The 17,146-nt window shown below is 35.6% G+C and overlaps 7 protein-coding genes across 9 annotated transcripts in view; 4 read left to right on the top strand and 3 right to left on the bottom strand.

Annotated features, from left to right (window-relative positions):
* LOC143351691 (uncharacterized) overlaps window positions 1–1,678 on the bottom strand; it is a 37,097-nt gene extending 35,419 nt beyond the window's left edge. The window contains exons 1-5 of one of the 2 annotated variants that reach the window (XM_076783506.1): window positions 1,333–1,678; window positions 840–1,202; window positions 427–766; window positions 193–317; window positions 19–78 (exon numbers count right to left, since the gene is read on the bottom strand). In XM_076783506.1, coding sequence (XP_076639621.1) covers window positions 19–78; window positions 193–317; window positions 427–766; window positions 840–1,202; window positions 1,333–1,566 — 1,122 coding nt within the window. In that variant the 5' untranslated portion in view covers window positions 1,567–1,678. Of the gene's footprint in view, window positions 1–18; window positions 79–192; window positions 318–426; window positions 767–839; window positions 1,203–1,305 lie in introns of both variants that reach the window. The other variant, XM_076783508.1, reaches the window with a different exon arrangement.
* A 1,343-nt stretch (window positions 1,679–3,021) lies between these two features.
* Hacd1 (3-hydroxyacyl-CoA dehydratase 1) lies at window positions 3,022–4,321 on the top strand. The gene is made up of 5 exons (XM_076777210.1): window positions 3,022–3,230; window positions 3,383–3,500; window positions 3,569–3,801; window positions 3,887–4,062; window positions 4,161–4,321. The coding sequence occupies exons 1-5, from the start codon at window positions 3,148–3,150 to the stop codon at window positions 4,238–4,240; spliced, it is 690 nt and encodes a 229-aa protein (XP_076633325.1). The 5' UTR covers window positions 3,022–3,147; the 3' UTR covers window positions 4,241–4,321.
* Window positions 4,322–4,663: 342 nt separating this feature from the next.
* Window positions 4,664–8,117, top strand: LOC143351865 (X-ray repair cross-complementing protein 6). Of its 2 annotated transcripts, XM_076783905.1 has the most exons (11): window positions 4,664–4,815; window positions 4,899–5,101; window positions 5,181–5,352; window positions 5,467–5,908; window positions 6,030–6,129; window positions 6,220–6,457; window positions 6,549–6,710; window positions 6,772–6,999; window positions 7,080–7,270; window positions 7,358–7,469; window positions 7,606–8,117. In XM_076783905.1, exons 2-10 carry the CDS (start codon window positions 4,934–4,936, stop codon window positions 7,463–7,465), a joined length of 1,809 nt encoding a protein of 602 aa, XP_076640020.1. In that variant the 5' UTR covers window positions 4,664–4,815; window positions 4,899–4,933; the 3' UTR covers window positions 7,466–7,469; window positions 7,606–8,117. The 2 variants fall into 2 exon arrangements, with proteins under 2 accessions (XP_076640020.1, XP_076640019.1); XM_076783904.1 differs by lacking the exon at window positions 7,606–8,117 and having other exon boundaries at window positions 7,358–7,596.
* A 48-nt stretch (window positions 8,118–8,165) lies between these two features.
* LOC143351871 (potassium/sodium hyperpolarization-activated cyclic nucleotide-gated channel 1) lies at window positions 8,166–11,078 on the top strand. Its single transcript, XM_076783914.1, has 9 exons — window positions 8,166–8,217; window positions 8,291–8,529; window positions 8,738–8,953; window positions 9,087–9,249; window positions 9,317–9,450; window positions 9,739–9,926; window positions 10,004–10,209; window positions 10,503–10,712; window positions 10,791–11,078. Exons 1-9 carry the CDS (start codon window positions 8,167–8,169, stop codon window positions 11,076–11,078), a joined length of 1,695 nt encoding a protein of 564 aa, XP_076640029.1. The 5' UTR covers window position 8,166.
* On the bottom strand, window positions 10,232–13,635 carry LOC143351867 (uncharacterized). Its single transcript, XM_076783908.1, has 2 exons — window positions 10,818–13,635; window positions 10,232–10,701 (listed from the first exon to the last, which is right to left on the bottom strand). The coding sequence occupies exon 1, from the start codon at window positions 12,253–12,255 to the stop codon at window positions 11,188–11,190; it is 1,068 nt and encodes a 355-aa protein (XP_076640023.1). The 5' UTR covers window positions 12,256–13,635; the 3' UTR covers window positions 10,232–10,701; window positions 10,818–11,187.
* A 21-nt stretch (window positions 13,636–13,656) lies between these two features.
* LOC143351869 (ninjurin-A) lies at window positions 13,657–16,575 on the top strand. Its single transcript, XM_076783911.1, has 2 exons — window positions 13,657–15,197; window positions 16,422–16,575. Exon 1 carries the CDS (start codon window positions 14,470–14,472, stop codon window positions 15,142–15,144), a length of 675 nt encoding a protein of 224 aa, XP_076640026.1. The 5' UTR covers window positions 13,657–14,469; the 3' UTR covers window positions 15,145–15,197; window positions 16,422–16,575.
* Window positions 15,096–16,701, bottom strand: LOC143351866 (tubulin epsilon and delta complex protein 1). Its single transcript, XM_076783906.1, has 5 exons — window positions 16,569–16,701; window positions 16,380–16,464; window positions 16,089–16,300; window positions 15,671–16,012; window positions 15,096–15,589 (listed from the first exon to the last, which is right to left on the bottom strand). The coding sequence occupies exons 1-5, from the start codon at window positions 16,686–16,688 to the stop codon at window positions 15,251–15,253; spliced, it is 1,098 nt and encodes a 365-aa protein (XP_076640021.1). The 5' UTR covers window positions 16,689–16,701; the 3' UTR covers window positions 15,096–15,250.
* Window positions 16,702–17,146: the final 445 nt, after the last annotated feature.

Below are 17,146 nucleotides of genomic sequence, written 5' to 3' on the forward strand. Positions count from 1 at the left end.
ACTTAAGATTTGACTCACTTTTATCTCAGACTCCTTCACTTGTAGAGTGGTATCCAACACAGCCCCGCCAATCACAACCTGCGTTAAATCGATCGAACGATTCAAACGAAAAATCAATACGATTTACGTTTTTAAAAAACAGAACTGACGCGAAATATTTCTCTAAAATATTCTCGTCTTAATTAAACTTACCGGGTTACGTTCAGGTGTTAAAAAGCATTTTGTTGCTGCACTGTTGGAAACACTTTGATACCTTTTAACGAGATTTACTGCAATTTCTGCTGCCACGTTCGCATTATTTTCCACAAGTGCCGTATCTGCAATTTTTAAAAGACATAAATTAGTGAAAAAAATATAGATTTTGTTTCTGCTTTCTTTATTTTTCCGTTAAAAAATTTTCGCCCCGATTGATTCGGATATACTTACTGGCTTGAAGAGATTGACCTTTCGTGATTTTGTTCAATTCCTCTAACAAAAATGGAGTTACATTCTTTCCAGTTATATCTTTACATTTTGCACTTTCTAGAGCTTTGCATATTGCTAATTCCATTTCTTTTGGATCTAATGCATACGTTTTAGGAATAGGAACAGCAAATAGTAGTCCTGTTCGAAGACCTAATTTTCTTTGATGCTTTAGAATGTTTGCTGCTTCTTTTGAACTAGAAACTTTATGTGGCACTTCTATTTTATTAAATGTTTCGGTACAATAAAAGGCTGGAAAATGATTTGTTTTGCCAATTTTTATTACGGGAACTCCTTGAGTTTCCTGGTAGGAAATATAATTTATTGAAACATCTGGCATAATAAAATTTATCTGTTGCATAAAAAAATATACTAACTAGATATTCTAATGTTTTTTCAATGTCTAAAATAGATTTAACACCTGAGCAGACAACAGCTACAGGAGTACGTCCTAGCTCTATTAAATCAGTACTAATATCAAAAGTTGATTCTGCTCCACGATGTACACCACCAATACCTCCTGTTGCCATTATTGGAATGCCTGATAAATGTGCTAATAGCATAGTTGCGCTAACAGTTGTACCGCCATTTAAATTTTGAGACACGATTGACGATATGTCTCTATGTGAACATTTAATAGTCTTTGCAAGGTGTGTGTTGGCCAAGGTTTCCAATTGTTCTTGATTTAAACCAATATGTACCTGCCCATTTAAAATTGCTATAGTAGCAGGTACAGCACCCTAAACAAATATAAATATCTGATATAATACCGTTAGACATTTACCATACTAACATGTCATTCATCTTCATTAATTAAATGTGTATAGAGATATATGAACTGACTTAACTATAGAGCTTAATAACAGTTACTTTTGATCTAACAGCATTTTCAACTTTAATAGCTGTCTTTAAGTTATCAGGATAGGGCATTCCATGAGTGATGATCGTGGACTCTAGGGCCACAATTGGTACACCATTTTTTTTTGCCATTGTTACATCATGTCCATAAACAAACGCATCGCTGCTAAACTGACAATTATTTAACGAATAAAGTCTTTTCACTTTTCCGAAGAACCTTTGAAAATTTATCCACTGCATCTTCATGTTTCGAAACGCGTACAAATAACTGTAAAAGATTTAATTATGGTTTATTACACTTGTTACTATTGGCAAACTGAAACATTAAATTATCAACTACAAATATGGAACGTTGATATCATAATAATATCAACAGGTTATCGAAAGTTTAAGGAATCCATATAAGAGCAAATCAAAAAAAAATTACATGGAGATTTCGTGTATTGCTAATCATTCTGAATGTTTCAATCGGGACGATGTATAGAAACATTAGAAATGATTATTTAATCATAATTTATTTAATTCAATGTAAAATCTCGATGATAAATTTCATTAATTCAACAAATATTTCTTAGTAATATTATGTACATAAAACAAATATATGAAGTACGGTACGTTAGTTCCTTTAAATTAAAACGTTTAAAGTACTTAATTTAATTTAACATAACATTTGATAGCTGAGTTACTAACATAAATCGAATTCATCTTAAATATTAATTTATTTGATCATTTTGTATTGATTATAGCTCATTTTATTCGCAAATATTTCTCTAAAGTACAAATGTATTATACATTTTTTTTTTTTTTAAACTAAAGAAGTAACCATTCAATACATATATAAAACTTCAAACAAAGTAGCAATGAGAAAGTTCAACAAAAATATACAACTAGTGTTTAAATTTATCGTATAATTCAATACGATTTTAATATTTAAAAATCTTAATTATGAAAACTGCTGACTGAACATTAAGTATTAAGCGCATTCATTTTCTTGAACAATGCAGTAAAAAGCGTTGAACTTTGATCCAGAAAATCAGGACCGTAATTAGTATGGGGGACTTTCGTGTAAAATGAATTCTAAATGCTTAGATATGTCGTCAATTTTTAATAAATTAATATCAACGAGAAAGTATTATTTAAATTATTATGTATATATATATATATTGATTTCAGAAAATATTGTGAATTTCTTATACCAATATTTATACAAAGATACATTAAACATACAAAATACATATAAACAAATTTCCGATTATTTGAAGACACTCGTATCAAAAATGATTATTCCTTTTTACTAGTTAATTGTTTTAGAATATCGAATAAAATCGGATACACTTTTACAATTAATTTTCTCAAATTTCTTAAATATTTATACTTACTAATATACACAAATAAATATATATAAACTTTGAATTTTTGGTTTTGCTGTTAGTAATGAATATTCAAAGAACGAGTTAATGGAAAATTTCAAGATAATGGAATCTGTGTTTCATACGTCATTGAAAAGTTTACATTTTATGCTACGATTTTATTAACGATTCAGTATTTGATTGTTTAGAAAATTAAATATAAAAAATAAAAGATTTTGTATGTATTAATGTTTTTTACGGGATATTGCTAGAATATTAGAAAACAAGAGAATATTTGACCGCCAATTTGGTTTCATCAGTAGTTGCTACGCTCCTGTAGAAAGTACATATAGCGTGTCGGATATGATTTCGTCAGTTTAACATCGCACGTTTATAAGACTATAAATTTGAACAGTCTGTCATTAGGCTTATAGATTTTATTTACCGGTATAGTTTCACAGAATTTACGCTTAAACAAATGACGAAAACTATGAAATCAAAGAAATCGAGTTCTGCTGGAGCACTTTATTTAAAAGTTTATAATCTTGCGCAAGTTTTTGGGTAAGCGTTTATAGTATTTATTATTTTAGAGGCAGTCTAGGTCGAACGAATGTTTAAAAAATTTGTTGAATGGTAGTTGACGGGATCCTTTGTATGACAATTATTATAAACGAATATAATTAAAATGAAGTGTAAAAAGACTGTTATTCCAGTTGGTGTTACATACTTTATAAACTTCTGCAAAGTGATTTGTTTTCCACTGAACCAGTCGATTTGTGGCAAAATGTTAAGTGGCCTGTTGTTATTTTTCAATATGCAGCTTTTTTGGAGGTAAGTATTTGTTATTTACTTTATTTTACTTATGGAATAATGATTAATAAAATATATTTATTTTGTAGATAATACATGCAGTGGTGGGTTTAGTTAAATCAAATCCATTACTGACAACTTTTCAAATTTTAAGTAGAATTGTAATTGTAATTGTATTATTGACAACTCCAGAGAATTATGCCGCATCATCTTTTGGAGTTCCATTAGCAATATTAGCATGGTCAATAACAGAAGTAATCAGATATTTGTATTACTTTACAAATCTGATTGAATTTGTACCACATGTTCTTACATGGTTAAGGTATGTAATGTATAAAATTGTATTAAATATTTTATAAGCATTTATGTTAACCGAAATCCTAGCCAACATACTATGATTCTTACAGATATACGTTATTTATTGCATTGTATCCAATCGGTGTGTCAGGAGAACTATTATGTGTATATGCTGCTTTGAATTATGCAAAATCTCATCCACAATCTATCGATTATGTATTTCCTAGTTCATGGACTTTTATTTATTACTATGCACTTGTATTTACTATGTTAGTATACATTCCTGGTAAGTAGTCTAATTATTGTATTTTTATTGCATTACTATTGCTATATTAATAGTATATTTTATTTGTAAAATTATTACTCTTCTTTATTATGTTACAGTTTTTCCAATGTTGTATTTACATATGGTTGCCCAAAGGCGCAAGATTTTGGGAGGTGGCGCTTCTAAAAAAGCTCAATAATGTAAATAAAATGTCATATATACTTCTTTATAACACATTTGTACCTTATACAATTTAAATAAATTTACCAGTTTATAAAGACCTGGTTTCAGTTTATGAAAACCCTACCTGGTTTCTATGAATTTGAAATGTACTTTTCGTTACATGTGAATATGACTTGAAATACGTGCAATGAATTTATAGTTTCAGTTTGTTAATTTTATTACAAAATTCTAATTAATAATAATAAGCTAAAATGTTACTTGTATACATAAAGTAAAAATCAATCATGCTAGACTACTGACCAGTGTATATTTTATAAGATTTGTTTAGATCGAATGCTATTTCTTTGGTATTGTAAATAGACCTTTATTGATGCAATTCTTGATACGCATGTGCAAAAATTGTCATATCTAGAAATTTATGAACCATGGTTGACACGTGTTTCGAAAAAGTAATTTATCAACAATTCGTATCTACTGAAATTTATTTTGAAAATCCAATGATACACTTATAATAAATAATACCTTATGGATACCCTTGAACCTTATGATTGGAAATTACCGCTTATAAGTAAAATAGTTGTTTAACAACAGGTAAACACTGTTTACTAAACAGTACATTATTATGAAACAATATATTTAAATAAATCTTCTATTTATAATTGCTTAAATTATAGGTTTAATTGCATTGAGAAAATTTATTAAATTGAAAATGGCATCTTCGTTTGAAGAGATATTTGAAAGTGAAGTTAATTTGGACGAAGATCCTAGTGAACTTTATGGTATTCGAGATGGTATATTGTTTGTAATTGATGCTACACCTCCAATGTTTGAAATTGATCCCTATGAAGGAGTCTCATATTTTTTGCAGTGTATAAGGGTATTATATTCTAGTATGGTCATGTTGCTCAGCACTTAAATGGTTAATTCATTAATTTGTTTTACTATTTGTTACTTAGCAATACAAGGAAATTCTTAAGCAGAAGTTGGTTTGGAATAGACAAGATTGGATGGGTTTATTGCTGTTTGGAACTGAAAAAGGGGACATAGATTCTGAAACGAAAAATGTATTGACTCTTCAAAAATTAAATCTTGTTTCTATGGATAATTTAAAAGAAATTATAAAAATAGGTAATTTATTGGAATTATTTTCAGTAATGTAAATATAAAAGAAAAATATAATTTAATGCTGACTTTAGAATTTTATTAATTATTTTTGTATTTTCTGTTATGTCTGTAATATAGATGAAGGGGAAAAATGGGAATACTACAGGAGTATTGCTTCTTCTACTGCTTATCCGCTACACGATGTATTGTGGCACGCGGCACGAATATTTTTGGCTATAGATGTAACTATGCCAACACGGCGAGTCATTCTCTTTACGTGTCAGGATGATCCTCCAATCACGGATAGCAATGAAAAGCATCGAATACGCGTAAAAGCATCAAATTACAGCGATATAGGAATTCAATTATGTATTATTGGTCTGGGTGAAAATTGGAATCATGACGTATTTTACAAAGATCTAGAAATATTATCAGAAAAAATTGATGCTGATGATTACAAAAGAACATCTATAAAAGATCTATTGCATGAAGTAAAATTACCATCTAGAAATATGGCAACATTACCGTGGAAAGTGGGAGGAAATGTAGTTATAGATGTAGCGGTTCGCAGCCTTTCCGTGTAAGCGGCAAAGTATCATTTAATTTTTTTGATCTAACTTTGTTTAACTTCGTTCTTTTTTATTATATAATTGGTAGTTTTGTTTATAGTTAATAAATTTGAATAATAATTTTGTATACAGTAAAAGACAATATTTAAAAAAAGAATGGATATCCAAAGAAACCAATATTCCTTTAACTTCACATTCATACATGAAACTGGCTAGCGACAATCCTAACGAAGTTCGTATTTCACTAATCTCTACAATATCTTATATTTGTTTCTACCATGTAACATAATAATTTTTAATATCTTTTTTTTGTGTATACTAGGAAGAAGGAGATGACGAGGAGAACAAACGATTACCGGTGCCTGTATTAGAAACTCAAGTTCAGAAATACCAAACATTTGGTGGTAAAAAAATATGTTTCACAGTAGCGGAAATGAGATCCTTGAGCGCGATACGAGACCCAGGCATTGATTTAATTTGCATAAAACCTATTTATTATCATCCATTGTATCATTTTGGTGCACCATATTTCATTACACCCGGTAAAAGCAATCGTAAAGGTAAAATTAATTGCAATTTCGACAAATTACAAATATTTTCATCAAATTAACATTATATTAATACATATTAAAATGATGAAAATTTGTTTAGATAACAGATTATTGTTTGGTGCAATCGTTGACAAATGTGACTCGAAAAATTTAATGATAATATGTGCAGTAACACTAAGAAAGCGTTCCTCGCCAAAACTTTATACTATGATACCAAATTCAAGCAATGGAGGTTTTTATTTATACCGAATACCATTCAAAGGTTCGTTTTTGAAATACAATACAACATAATTTTTATTTATTTAACATAAAATCATTTTTAGAACGTGTTCGAAAACTTGATAACTATTGTTCAAAATATATCTGTAACAATAACAGTAAACCTTCGGCCGATCAAAATAGAGTTGAACTACTAAAAAAGATAATTAAAAAAATAAGAATTCGATATGACCCAGCATTGTTCTCAAATCCGAAACTACAAGTTCAACTTCAAACTATAGAAACACTGGCTTTAGACTTGGAACAGGGTGAATCGCCGCCAGACGATACTCGTAAATTACATTTAAAATATATAAAGCACAACATTTTATACAAAGCTCGATAACAATGAAATTGGAAATTTTGTTTTAAGTTCCAAGAACCGCCGAGATGCAGAGACTAGTAAAAGAATCGTTAGATAAATACCACGAAATGTTTGACGAAGAAGTAGAGTGCACAAGTGGTGAACCACTGACTAAAAAAGTAAAAAGATCTAATGAAGCAGATGCCATACCTGATTCATTCAATGAAGAAGAGATTCGAAAAATTATAGCACAGGGAAAGGTATATCAATAATCATATATTATTTTAAATAGTAACAAGGAAAGGAAGTTGATAATAAATCCACTATGATGTACGTGTTTGTAACAGATAAACAAAGCTACTGTACCGCAGTTAAAATCCATGTTAAAAATCTTTGGTTCAAAAACATCTGGTAAGAAGGAAGAATTGATCAAAAGGCTTAAAGAAGTTATTTGAGTAAGTTTTAATATTTATAATTACATTTTGTATTATTTGTGCGCGTATAAACATAAGGAAAAGAATGTACATCTTGTTTAAACATAATTTTCTATAATAAAAATTTGAAAAAAAAAAACCTTATAACTTACCTATTTCAGGCTTCGATATCTATTATATTTGTAATAAAAAGTGTCATGTTATTTTGTTTCGTCTCGGTCTAAATCTGGCGAACCGATCCGATTGAACAAAAAATGAAGGATAAACTGGTCCACTGGACTGGGGAAAACAGCCTCTTTATTGCTCCTTTCTTCGCGGTTTTCGTTGTGTTTCCTTCCACGAGCCTTATTGTCAAACGTTATTGCCGTAGCATAAACGTAGTATCATAACGCCACAAAATGGCTTGTTTATGTGTAGCTACGGCATTCCAGAAATCCTAATTAAAATCCAGCTTTTAATTGACAATTTCTTGCGAAGCATTAGTACAACAATTACATTATTGGTCAGCCGTTACAACTGTTTTAGAAAGAAGGCAAATGTGAGCCTTTCCTTTTCGTTACCGAAACATCTGAATCCCACTTGCGTCAACCGGCATACGATTTCGATTCCCGACTGCACAGACATTTTTATTTTCCAAGCAAACGTTCAGGGTTGTTATTATTAACAATTTTATTAGCTCGGTGTTATCCGTGACGGAAGTCCTTATCGAAACGACCGGGGACATGGATCTAATGGCTTACGTGCCCCATTTTTCGGACGCCCCGAATATTGAAGTAAGTTAAACGCCAGTTTTTGTAAATTATACGTCGTTTGACATCCAAAGTGTGTAGTTTTTGTATCACACAGCTTACACCGGTTATTCAGCACGTTTGCGAACAGCCGAAAGAACAGGACGAGTTGGAAAATCATATAAAAGGGAATTCGATCCGATCTAAAGTGCGACGTTGGTTCTTACGACAACGCGTTTTGTCTCGGAAGCATCCATTGACACGTTGGTGGTTGAAAAGCACATATACAGTAAATTATGAGATCTCGAGACACATCAAGTCATATCCTTTCATGATACATCCTTTCAGCTCGTTCAGGTCGATCACAATATTTCCCATATTTTTCCAAACATTTATTCCACACTTTAAGAAGTTTTTCGCCGAGTTTGACGCCTGTCATACGCATAATAAGTTCAGGAAGATGTCATAAGCGAGCCCAAGAGTCAAACTCGGTTAAAAGTTTTCTTGCAACAGATTACATAGAATATAAATAACTGCTTCAGTTTTCTGTTTTCGATTACTACAGAATCGTTTGGGAATCGTTAATGACGGTATTCACCTTCGTCGCCCTTCTGGTAATTCCAGTTTCCATCACGTTTTACTTCGAGATATACGACAACTGGTACATAATCAACGATGTAATGAACATCGTATTCATGTGCGATATAGTAATGTGGTTCTTCACGGGCTACTATGACTACCGGACGAAAGTCATAGTCCTTAATCCCAGGATAGTTGCACTGTATGTTAATAGCTCGATCGTTACCATATCGTTGGTAGAGAGTACTCGATCTTCCTTCATTTTACATAATTATGAATTCTGTGTACAGATTATTGACTCGTGTAATGAAACTATTTCCTCTATGTTCGTACAGAGAGTACATGAAGAACTACTTTCTGATAGATTTAATGACCGTGCTACCTATAGGAATCATCGATTTCGTTATACCGAACTCGAAGTGGTATTGCACCAGCCTGAACATGATGAAGATCTTACGGATTCGCAATATTATCGTTTATTCTCGCAGACTTCACAATGTCAGTTTTCTACGACGGTAATTTTTAACGAAAGATCAGCACACTAATAATTTTTCGCAATTTTTAGGTATATCGGGTGAACTACCAATTGTACAAGATTCTAGAAATGTGCACTATCACCGTGTTATGCGTTCACTGGGCTGGTTGCTTAGAATACTATGTTCCGATATCTGTGGCTCACCTAAGTACCTTAAGCAACGAGTTAGTACCATTCTTCCACGAGAAGGCACAGCGTGTTTACATCCCCACTCCTGTTACAGTTCATTGACTCACAGACATTAGTCGAAAACGATAACGAAGATCGATGTCAACCAATCAGCGGATTGCAACAAAAGTGGAAATGTAAACACGCTGTGCCTTCTTCTCGTGGAAGGACGATACCTGTACTGTTTCATATTTATCGTGATTAGCATCGCTTCCGATCTTATCGGAAATTTTAATTTAAAAAATTGTAACAGATTTATACGATAGGTTTGTATTTATATTCAGCTCTTGGATCAAATCGCCGTACTTTCAAAACAAGAAAACGAGAACGAAGAGGTATCTGGTTTGCTTGAATCGTGCGATCACCTCGTTGGTCCGTTCCGCGCATTATCTGAACATGAAAACGACGGAAGATATAATATTGAACTTGATACTAACGATTATTGGGTTCCTCGGTTTTATGTATTTGTTAAGTAAGCAAAGTCGAACCACGAAAGTTCTTTCCAAGTTCTCGTGTATCAATGTACAATGTTTCCTCCTTGTCTATTAGCCCAATTCTCTCATTTGATGACGACGTTTCATATAACGATCAAGCGCCACTTGAAGATTATACAACAGTTGCAGGAGTACATGAGATACAAGGAGTTACCGCACTCGTTGCAACGTCGTTTACTGATATTCTATCGTTACCGAAACAAGAAAGGCTTCGAGAGGAATGCGAAAATTATCAACGAAGTTTCGCCTTATCTGCGTGAGGTTCGACGTTGGACTGTATCTACGGTGCAGAGTTGGGCATATTTTATTAAAAAATAACGAATATTGGTTCACAAAATTCGTTAATAGATTCTGATTTTTAAATGAAATAAAATTTGTCCAACTCTGTTTACAATCTTGATAGATAACTTACTTTTAGAACTTAAGATATATTTTTATCGTTTAAGGTTTCGATAGTAAGCGTTCGAATACTTTCGTGAACCGCTCTAATAGGTTTTCTAATTTCCCTGAATCGTTAAAATCTAATAAGACGAAACGGGGATATCTGTTTCCAGAAACTCATTTTACACAATTATCTGAGATTGATCAGCAGCGTGAAACTGTTCAAATATCTACCAGAAACGGTGGTGGCACAGTTGGCCAGCTCGTTACACTCCGAAATCTTTATGACAGGTGACAACATCGTTAAAGCTGGTACACGCAGTGAATCCCTCTATTTCATCGCCTGCGGCACCGTGGCGATTTACACTTCAACTGGAAAAGAAGTAACGTTAACGTCGGTCTAAGCATCGCACTTGCTATTCGTCGGTTTCTGTTATTGTTAAGATTCTTCAAATTTCAAGATTTGTCACTTGGAGGATGGATCTTACTTCGGTGAAATGGCGCTGGTGATGGAAAGCGAGCACTGTATAGCGACCGTGGTCGCGGTGGAAACCTGCGAGTTAAACGTCTTAGATCGCACCGACTTCCGACGACACATATCCCCATATCCAGACCTGTTGAATCGCTTGCAAATCGTGGCCCTCGAGCACTTGGAGAAGAGTCTTTCCCTCAATGAAGTTCACAATCTAGACACCCCGACTGGTCCTCGTTACATTAACATAAGCAGTATACAGGGCAGGAGAAAATGAACTGTTTCGCTGTAGAACGTTAGATTCCTCTTGTTTCGAATAGCGTCGAACGCGAAACGTTTAAATAAACAATTGAAACTAATTTTAACTAGTGACAATATATCTTACATCAACGATACGAGTTCTTCCGTCTATATGGATTTTTATAAGACTGTTGGTAAACCGACATGAGTCTCCAGTGTTCCGGATAATCGTCGCTTCTGCATCCGTTTACGACGCTGAACGGAGGAGACAAGCTATCGATGCGGAAGGATCTCCTAGCAAAAGGAGTCTTGGGCCTCGGCACTGTCATCTTCGAATCGTTTCTTCGTTGATCGTTCTGACTCTTCTCGAGGCCCAACGCCAAACCGACGGCTGACTTTATCAGTCTGGGATCATCCTCGAAACTTCTCGGCTCGCAAGCCATACACCTTCTGAAGGACGTTCTCTTGGGTCGTTTCTCAATTTGGTCATCGTTCGCGATCCTCACGTTCTTCAGATTCCTGCTAAGACAATCGCAGCAACATACTTTGCGATCCACTTCTTTGTTCTCGAGGCGGTCCGACTTTCTTCGCGTCTTGCATCGACTCTGGCAACGTTCCCCGTTCTTCGCGGCCCCGGAACGAAGAGACGTTCCGGAGTTCGAGGCACGTTGAACCCGCGTGAAGATAGCTGGAGCTGGTCCGCCCTCGGAACCATCGATATGAGCGGGTCTGGGCGGTTCGTAGACAGGATCCACGGGAGTCTCCCAACAGATCGCCAGATCCATCTTCGTTTTCGGCTCCTTGCAACCCAAAGTTGATCCGTAACGTCCGTTCAACGCGTTGGTACGGTCTTTGGATCTTTTGTCGCAACAGTCGCAATGTCCACCCGACGAAACTCGACGACAGGATCCTCCCGACATGGGGATCTTGAAAACGGAGTCGTCGACCTTGTCGGGGAGAGGTTGGTGCTCAAGATTCTCTGCGTGGAGTCTCTTCGCGAAGGCGAACTGGTCGTAACAGGAGGTTCCTGGCAACGGTTCCGGCGAATCCTCCTTGACCGATCTCCTCTCCGGACATTCTGGCACGTGCTTCGTCAAAGAAGATATTCTCATGTTCCCCGAAACGTACTTCGGCTGGCAACATTCGTGCGACTCGTTGCTACCGGGTGGAACGACTATTCCCGGACAGTGGACGCAACACTTCTGGGCTTTCATGTTTCAGTCTTCACATCGTTTCCTGTTGCGCTCGGAAGAAACGATTTACTTCGATGGTATCGGTTCAAGTTCCGTAGTTTTCCAGCATAGTTGAGAAAGTATGAAGAGAGCTTCCATGGAGGATTTTACACATTTTGTAATTCGATAAAGAAAATTTGATTGCGAAGCATGTGCCTTTCGTCGAGTTTCCGCGCTCCGCATGAACGGGACTGCGGAAATGCTGCTTCTGGAATCTAAGTCCACGACGATGGTTGTTTACTTGACGACCAACTAGCTCGATACCGCGATTCTACATAGCTATATGAAGATAAACCCGTTCCGGATAATTTTAGAATTCATAAGGCACGAGCTTCCTCCGATCATTGCATACAGAATGAATCGCACAGTTAATTCCTGTAATACACGAGCTCGATCAAGTAATATACTCTGCAACTGTTTGAAATATATTTTCCATATAAATGGTTTTCAATTAATTTAAGCGGCAGGTTTGGGTAAGCTATCCTGTATATTTTAAATCACGAAGGAAATTTGATTTTACTCTATTTAACTCTTTGTTATGTCTGTCCCCACGACCAGGTCCGGTCAGGTAGTCAAGTAAAACGGTTACAAAAGCTATTGACGTCGAACGCAGTCTTTGCTCGAAGGGGTATTAAGAGATTATCTATGTACCAATAAATTAAAAAGAAAATATAATGGCCAGGTAGGCTGAGAACTTCGGTATAACATTTGAAGCAGTTGCAAATTATATTTTTATGCGTAAAACTTCGAGTGGAACATACACAGTGACTTAAAAAAAGTATTCAGTTTTTTCACAGACAATTATCTCCAAAATAAAAAAACATACAAATACTTTTTTGAGTCACTGTACACTCACGTACCATTCATAACTGATTCATAACATATTCTTTCGCATACTGGTTCCTGGGTTAAGCTTTCGCGTAAGGCGGTTCACGAATCGAGTAACTTCCTGATGTAGTTTGTGATTCCTCGTATCGTTATACAACACAATTATAATTGGTTGTGTGTTGGTATTGGAATTGCTGTTCGCACGCGAAGCGCGGCTCGCTTTGGGAATCACCGATGACGATGGGTAAATACAGCGGAACTCTTTTACGGTACTCCACTCAGGATATAACATTTGCATCGATACGACAAAATAATATAGAACCGACAATCTTTCTTCTTATTTTTTTAAGCAACCGATATATTCTTGCGTTCTACTGATTCCGCGAACAGTAGACATTATTATTTATAGTAGCAGATCGTAAATCTTACAAGGTTCCGTTGGAGCAATGCCATTCCCCCTCTATTCTATCACAAGAAAACCTTGACATAAAACATTAACAGAGGGACTTTAAACATGCCCTGAGGAGCACGTGGCAGTAACACGCAACACGCCGAGTCTTAATGATTTCCCTCGTTTTGATGAAACTGCATTATATTCAAAGAACTATAAACGAATGTCACGTTGACTCGAAGCATTCACATTCAATCTATTCTCAGTTAAAAGAACATTAACGGAAATCAATTTTTTTAGTGATTATCGACTTCTTTGTTTGAATAATTCACACTGCGAGTTCGTTCCTACCATTTGTACCGTGGACTCTAAAGAAAAATGTTAAAATGTAACAATAGTGTGACGAACAGTGAGCGATTAAAACAGCATTAATTGCGGAAACTGGACAACAACGACCCTGAGGAAACCTGGTAAACCCGGAATCTGGAGGGGATATAGTGACGTTCTAACGTTAGCATCACAATCACGATCAATCAGCACGATGATTCAACTTGTTTCTATTTACTGAATGGAGTCCAACGTTCTATGAAACTGTTACCACCGAACAGATCGGTTTCAGCTAAAAGTAGTTACAGTCGTGCGCGAGTACAAAAGCGTTTCCTTCTCTAAGCGAAACAACCGCGCGCGATATACAACGCGTATCGGCGTTAACATTCGTTAGGGTAGATAACGCGAGCCGCAAATTTTTATTTTTGCAATCGTAATTTCCGTTTGGTGTGCCGCTTCTTTGTTTCGCCGTCAACGAATCTTGGAATCGTACAGGGCAGTCCGATGCAAGAGATCTGCCCGCTAATGTTGGATCTTAAAAACCGTGCGTTTTCCGTGCATTGAGGACGTTCGTTGGCAACCACTGGACAGCTATTCTGTCTGAAAATATCATACGCGAAGGATCATAATTGACAGTGAATTAATGAACAATGGCACGACCAAACACCAACAGCAATGAAATCATTTACATGGACGACGTAGAGGACGGAGTGACGGAACCGTTGACCTCCAAAGAATTAGAGGCGACTATTACACCGCGTTTCGCCTCCTTGTTGGAAACTGACAACACGAACAACCCGCGACCGACTTCTGGGCCTGAAATCGACGACCTCGAGCCAGAGCGGAAGCCATCGATCGGTTTCGATCATCGAGGAATAGACGACGGTCTCCTACCGACTGCTCCACGCACACCGGACATCTCTAACTTTCCTGCTAACAATATTCCGTTCTTTCCGGTAGCGCCTATTCAACCAATACCCGACGTGAATATCTATCAGCATAAGAAGACGCTCGCCCAGGGAATGATGGACCTGGCCCTTCTGTCTGCCAACGCGAATCAATTGCGTTACGTTTTACAAACTGACGGAGGACATCCGTACTTTTATCCTTCATTGGTCATGATAGGTGCTAGTTTGTTCTTGCAAATCGCTGTAGGAATAGGTCTGATCTGGAATAGCAGATACAACGTGAAAGACAATGCGCAAATGTGTAAGGCCGAACGGGCGAACAATTGCACAGTGATCGGTATATTTTTGGTGACCATTCTTAATGTTTTTATCTCGTCGTTTGGAGTAGTTGACCAGGTCACAGTCATTCCTGCATGATCCCTGGAAAATTGTACAATAAGACTCGATCGAATTGAACGGTTCGTTCAATCGTAAGTATAAGAATTGGACTGATTTGTGATCTCTTTTTATTTTCTTATAAAGCTTAAAGTTGAATACAGGAAGGGATTAGCTGTAGAATTTTTTTCAATTCGTCGGAAAGTCTTTCCTTTTTCTCAGCTAAATCTTTCGTTTCTTTATTTAATTCGGCAGAAATCTCTGTTAGCCAATTATCCATTTCTGTTCCATTATTTTTCGACCTCAACAAACGCGATACACATCCAAATTTGGAATCCTGAGAACTGGATTCCTCCTCGGTAGACAGAGTTTCAAGCTTTTCTTTAACAATGTGATTTAACAAAGAAACAAATTTTATAACTTCGTTCCAATTTATATTGTTTACACTGGAATCAAGAGATTTGTTCTGCTCATTGACTACTGTTACCTGAAATTTTCATTACTGTTGTTCAATCGCGTTTTGCAGTATACATATACCGCGCAAAGATAAAGCACTATTTCAATTTACCATCCATTCAAAAAATATATATTCCTTTTTCAACCATTTCATATGTATATCTAATAAAGTACCAATGTCAGATAATTCTTTTAAATATTTTTTATCTTCGCTGGATAGTGCACTTTTATTAGATGTTGCAATGCGTTTTATCAATGCTAATTCTGATACACTCAGATGTGGAAGAGCACTGGTATCAATGCTCGCAGCATGAACTTTGCTTATTAAATTAGCTCTCTCAGAAATCAATTCAGATATTGCTTTTATATTATGATTCACTTTAGTGCTTAAGTGTAATATATTATTTGTTTGTGCAGTCAATGTCTCTGGTATATTATGCTCTATGTCTTTCTTCTAAAACAATATGTAATTTCAAAACAAATCTCTAAATTTATATCCCAATTTAACTAACACCTAATGTAAAAATTACTTCGAAGTTGCACGACTTGGAACATTCCCTTCCAAGTACACTGTTGGATAAATTTATTCTAATTATGCTACTGAGAACATTTTGTGTTCCAAGGAGCCATGCTAATGCTAATAATAACTGTCTGTTGTTCTTACTGTCCTCGTCGAAAGCATAAAACTCTACTGCTGGGTACTGTAAACACGCAAAATACAATTTCGTAGCCCACGTCGTATCTAAAAACAAACTAAATCTATAAACAGATTTCAAGAAGTGTCATGCAGTGTCTAATAAATAAATTATGAATCAATTTACCACACTGTTCAAAATTGATTTCGATTTGTTTTTCTCTTACAGCCTGGTAACTTAAAACATGCAACGCTTTCCAGAATGCCTTGGTCTAACGCAAAAAATGTATCATCGATTAAAATTATCTTTCTCTTAGTTGCTTACGCGCGTAAACGTTACGTGTAGAGGTTATGCGATATCGCGCGCAACACTCACGACATTTTCGGCCGTGCCATTGAATTTCGCCAGCCTGAAATACTCAGGTTTCATCGTGACATGGATGGATAAATTTAAATGCTGGCATAGCAGGGACAGAACACTCCTTATGTCTGACATTATCACGATTCGAATCAATCTAACATTTCACGCACTCACTTTTCAATAGTTTCAACCTCGCGTGCGTTCGCCCATTTCCCGCGCTTTTCTTACGTTGTTAAACTGTTTCAAGGTCAAACTCTATTTTTCCACATAACTTTTATTTTGGTCAAGACTATTACGTTGTTACCAGTCCACACGAAATGGCTTTTTCAATAATTCCTAAACTTTCTGATGGCAGTTAATATGTTAACGACACAGTAGAGGATCGATAAACGTTTCGTGCTTCGTTGTCCTAAAATATTGTATGTATTTGGGTCGGGCACAAATATTTCTGAACGTAATTCAAGTTTTACAGCGCCATTAACAAATATTAATACGCATGAACAAAATAAAAGTGTGTTATTTAGGACCACCTGTCCCGTACGAATTGTTTCGAACGAGGGTAATATCGTTTTGGTTCCGGCGAGAATAGCACA

Source organism: Colletes latitarsis, chromosome 2, assembly GCF_051014445.1.
Source record: "Colletes latitarsis isolate SP2378_abdomen chromosome 2, iyColLati1, whole genome shotgun sequence".
NCBI classification, from domain to species: Eukaryota; Metazoa; Arthropoda; class Insecta; order Hymenoptera; family Colletidae; genus Colletes; species Colletes latitarsis.